Source organism: Dipteris shenzhenensis, chromosome 27, assembly GCF_047967505.1.
Source record: "Dipteris shenzhenensis isolate YYH24624 ecotype China chromosome 27, Dip_SZ_1.0, whole genome shotgun sequence".
Lineage (NCBI taxonomy): Eukaryota > Viridiplantae > Streptophyta > Polypodiopsida > Gleicheniales > Dipteridaceae > Dipteris > Dipteris shenzhenensis.
This window is the reverse complement of record NC_141622.1, coordinates 46,294,026-46,298,113: the sequence shown is the minus strand read 5'-3', so window position 1 is coordinate 46,298,113 and position 4,088 is coordinate 46,294,026. Positions and strand designations below refer to the sequence as shown.

The 4,088-nt window shown below is 45.7% G+C and overlaps 1 protein-coding gene across 1 annotated transcript; it reads left to right on the top strand.

The window, feature by feature from the left end:
* Window positions 1-457: 457 nt before the first annotated feature.
* On the top strand, window positions 458-3,712 carry LOC147884391 (putative protein phosphatase 2C 58). The gene is made up of 5 exons (XM_087398106.1): window positions 458-1,338; window positions 1,496-1,744; window positions 1,958-2,234; window positions 2,406-2,560; window positions 2,948-3,712. The coding sequence occupies exons 1-5, from the start codon at window positions 1,291-1,293 to the stop codon at window positions 3,083-3,085; spliced, it is 867 nt and encodes a 288-aa protein (XP_087254232.1). The 5' UTR covers window positions 458-1,290; the 3' UTR covers window positions 3,086-3,712.
* Window positions 3,713-4,088: the final 376 nt, after the last annotated feature.

The following is a 4,088-nucleotide window of genomic DNA, read 5'->3' as shown; positions in this document are numbered from 1 at the left end:
AAGTGCGGATTCGATTCAAGTCGCTTGCGGAGATGCAAGCAAGCTGCTGTGGATTCGATTCGAGTAGCTTGCTCGAGGGAAGGAGAGAGCGAGAGATCGGATTTGATTCAACTTTGCACGACGGAAAGAGAGAGAGAGAGCTCCATTCATCTGTGCTCAGGTAGCTAATCGCAGGAGAAGAAGTAGATCAGAGAGATTGGTCGATCGAAGAGCTTGAGCTCCGACGATCGATGGATGGAGAGAGAGATTTGCGTGATCGAAGAGCTGAGCGATTGATCGATCCAAGAACTGAGCTCCTCATGAAAAATCGATCAATTCATGCGCATGATCGATCGAAGAACTGAGCTGATCCATTATCGATCCATACATTCATGCATGCTCACAGCAAGAATCGCAGAGAAGAGGAGAGATTGTATGTCCGAATTGATCGATCCGATTCATCTTCTTCTCCCTGTCGCTTCTGGACGGCAGAGAAATCATCTCCCCAAACAAAGAAATCTCGGGCACCTGCTCCGAAAGTCGCGATTCCATCGCGAGTCCTGCTCGCGTGAATTGATGGCCTCGACTCCTTTTTGTTGACCGAGCCCGCGGCTTCGTCCAGATTCCTCTTAATTCTCCACCTCCATGTCTCCATCCCACGCGCTTCCACTGATTCACTGTTGGTGAAAACAAAAAAGCTTCACATGCACCTTCACAGGTGCTTCCTCCCACCCTCGTGTCGCTAAAGGTTGTCGTGCTCTCGCTGTAAACCGTGCGAATCGGTCCATCCCCCCCGCCGGCTTCTTTAGTACCATCCCTCCTTTGACCAACCCCACACGGAGGCTACGAGAAAAACTCCGCACGCCCTCCTACCCTGCGCCAATCCATACCGTGCGTAGGAAGGAGAATTCGTCGGTGATAACGCGTTGTTGCCACGAGACGATAGGGAGGTAAAGGAGCAAGGGGAAAGCCTATCTTCATTGCTGCTCCGCTCCTCGTATAACGACCTACAGCGTGACCGATCTGAAACTCTTGGCCTGCCGCCTGATTTGCATTTGCTCAAGCACAGTTTAAGCTTCAAGTTTCCCCAGAGAGAGAGAGAGAGAGAGAGAGATTGAGACTTAGCAAAGGTCTTCACGCATCCATCCGTCTAGAGCATTCAGCTGAAGTGGATTCTTTGATTGTCCCATTGAAACGTCTATGTGTCATCTACTGCAGTGAGGCTATCTTCTCTGAGTGTGCGCTCAATACAAGAGCGAGAGTGAACTCTGAATAAGAACCTTTCGTGCCGAATTCTCAGTCGCAGTACCCATGATTTCCAGCGGTGAGCCATCCCGGTCAATCCTCCAGAAAATAAAGGTTTGTATGCGTGTTTGAATTCATAGACGAAGTTCCTGCAGCTTTCTTTTTGCCATTGCAACCAATATGCCTCATTTTTGTTATAGGATGCATTACCAAATGAATGCGGGAAGATATTCGTTTCGATTTTGACAGCGTCCTATGCTTGCTCCCACAGATTGCTGCAGGGTTGCAATCCTCCTCGTCTGACACAGGCAAAGGAAAGAGCAAGACTAGCAATCGGATTGTGCATGGGTTCAGTCTTGTGAAAGGAAAAGCGAATCATCCAATGGAGGATTATCATGTGGCGGAATTCAGGCGTGTGAATAATCAAGAGCTGGGTCTTTTTGCGATCTTTGACGGCCATCTGGGTCACGATGTTCCTCATTATTTGCAGAATCACCTGTTCGACAACATCATCAGCCAGGTACGAATGCCCTGCCTTCCTTTTGTCTTTGCATCCGTGCTACATATGAGCTGAGCGGAATTCGACGATGGACGGCTGGCTTCCGGTTTTCTATGTGCGATGTCGTGCTGGTAGCTGTGACATTGAGCTTATAAGGGGATTCTAGATCATAAGGTGCGCATGCAGCTGTTTGGAACGTTGTTTGATTTGGGCGTTTTGTGCACGTGTTGGCAGCCTGAATTTTGGAGAAATCCCTCTGCGGCGATCTTGAAAGCATATGAAACCACAGACGGAGCGATACTGCAGAAAGCTCCTGATTTAGGAATTGGTGGTTCAACAGCCGTGACTGCCATCCTATTCAACGGCCGAAAGCTCCTCGTCGCTAACGTTGGTGATTCTAGAGCAGTTCTCTGCAGAGATGGACATGCTATTCAGCTTTCTGTGGACCATGAGCCTAAATCGGAGAAGAGTAGCATTGAACTTAAGGGAGGTTTCGTTACGACTCTCCCAGGTATCACTACACGGAGCTCAAACGCACTCTCATAGAGTATCTAATTGTCTTGTTGGTTAATCGGGCATCTGGAATCCGTTGCTTATTTGGGGCAGTCAGCACTTTTTGCTGTTTGAACGGTAGAGGCTTCATACAATAATTTGGCTGTTTTTATTCGGTTCCTCATTCCAGGAGATGTGCCTCGAGTGGATGGACAACTTGCAGTGGCTCGTGCATTCGGGGACAAGAATTTGAAAGTGCATTTGAGATCTGATCCAGATCTCCATGACATGAAAATTGATCCAACCGATGAGTTCCTCATTTTAGCAAGCGATGGATTGTGGAAGGTTCAACTCCTTCTCGTTTCTACTAATCCTGCGAAATGTGACCTTTGTGTACAGATTTGTTTCATGAGTTAATCGGTAGTGTATTTGTCATTTGATTTCCTGGAATTTATTACCCTATTCTCAATAGATTCAATCTTTCAGTATTGGTGTGTAGAAGTTACTGCCATAGCTGGGATTTAGCTGCTTGTCCTTTCTACTGCATTTGTTTGCAGTTTTCTATCACCGTGTTTTCCCAGTGCAGTTGTGGGCCAGTAGTCGAAATTTTTACAAATGATTTTAATTTACTCTTGCATTGGTAGCTTTTCTGATCCTTCAAGTGTTACTGTCTTGAAGAACCGAGCTTCTATGCAGTATGAGGATCTGAAATCGAGGTGTTTTTTGGGTCAGGTTATGGAGAATCAAGACGCTGTCAAATTAATTAGAAGGGTGAGGGATCCGGAATCAGCAGCCAAAATGCTCACAGAAGCTGCCCTTACAAGGAAAAGTAAGGATGATATATCATGTATAGTTGTCCGGTTTCAGTGAAGCTGTTGTTCCCAGTTTCCTCTATGAAGCTGGCAGCTGTGAAGGTGGAGAGATGGAAGGGTGTTAACATCTGGTATAGTCGGCAGTAGCCTTTTCAAGCCACAGTGAGAGATCCTTTTCATTCAATGATGTAGCTAGTGTGTGTAAGGTTACTGTGCAGATGAAGGAAGCAGGGCCACAGTTTGCTATTGTACTGTTAGAGCTTCTAAGTAATCCAGGAATGGTTATTATACTTAGGAAGCATGATGGAAGTCTGTTTTCGTATTACTCTTGGATATGCTAGAGAATCTGTGTCATTGACTGGTTTGTTCAAAAACATTTGGTTCTGTAAAGGTTGGAAAGGAAGGCAAAGTCATGAAAGATTGATCTCAAATTTCAGAGGTCACTCAGAGGAAAGGAATCTGGATGTCAACACACCACCTTTCCAGCTCCCTGCAAGTGGAGCTTTTACAAGGAAAACTGAAGGTGTGGATAATCGTTGGTTTTTGAGGCCTAACAGGTAATTGTGTGCTTATCAGACTCGTGGGACCTGAGCGTCCAGGGAAGTGGAAAGATACTTTGAGACCACAGTTTTAACATAGTGGGGTCTATACAGTATTATGGAATGAGAAACGCCTTGTTGAGCAACGTGACCTTTGATAATCTAGGAGTAATATGTGTTTGACTTTTTAGGGTTGCAAGGAAGCTTCATTTACTAGGTGAACTGTGTACATGAATAAAATGTCTTGCTTATGGGCTGGGCACGTTGCTCTAGGAGGGAGATTTTACATAAATTTAGTATCAATTTGAGACTTACAAGTTGCTTTGTACTTTTTGTCCTTTCAATGCATGGTATTTTAACCCTTTAACACTTCACTGCAAGACCTGTGCGTCGGCTGTGATATTTGTGGCGACACTTAGATGTGGAAGGATCCTTATAGTTGCTTTGAAATTTCAGCTCGCAGCTCCTGAGATTCTTCGTCGCCGTCGTCGCAGAAGCTTCAAAGATCTCCTTCTTCCTTCT

Bases quoted from the DNA above. Each gene is read 5' to 3' on its own strand.
- LOC147884391 (XM_087398106.1), top strand. From the start codon at position 1,291: ATGATTTCCAGCGGTGAGCCATCCCGGTCAATCCTCCAGAAAATAAAG. The intron at 1,339-1,495 runs GTTTGTATGCGT...TTGCTCCCACAG, and splicing joins CAATCCTCCAGAAAATAAAG to ATTGCTGCAGGGTTGCAATC. The intron at 1,745-1,957 runs GTACGAATGCCC...ACGTGTTGGCAG, and splicing joins TCGACAACATCATCAGCCAG to CCTGAATTTTGGAGAAATCC.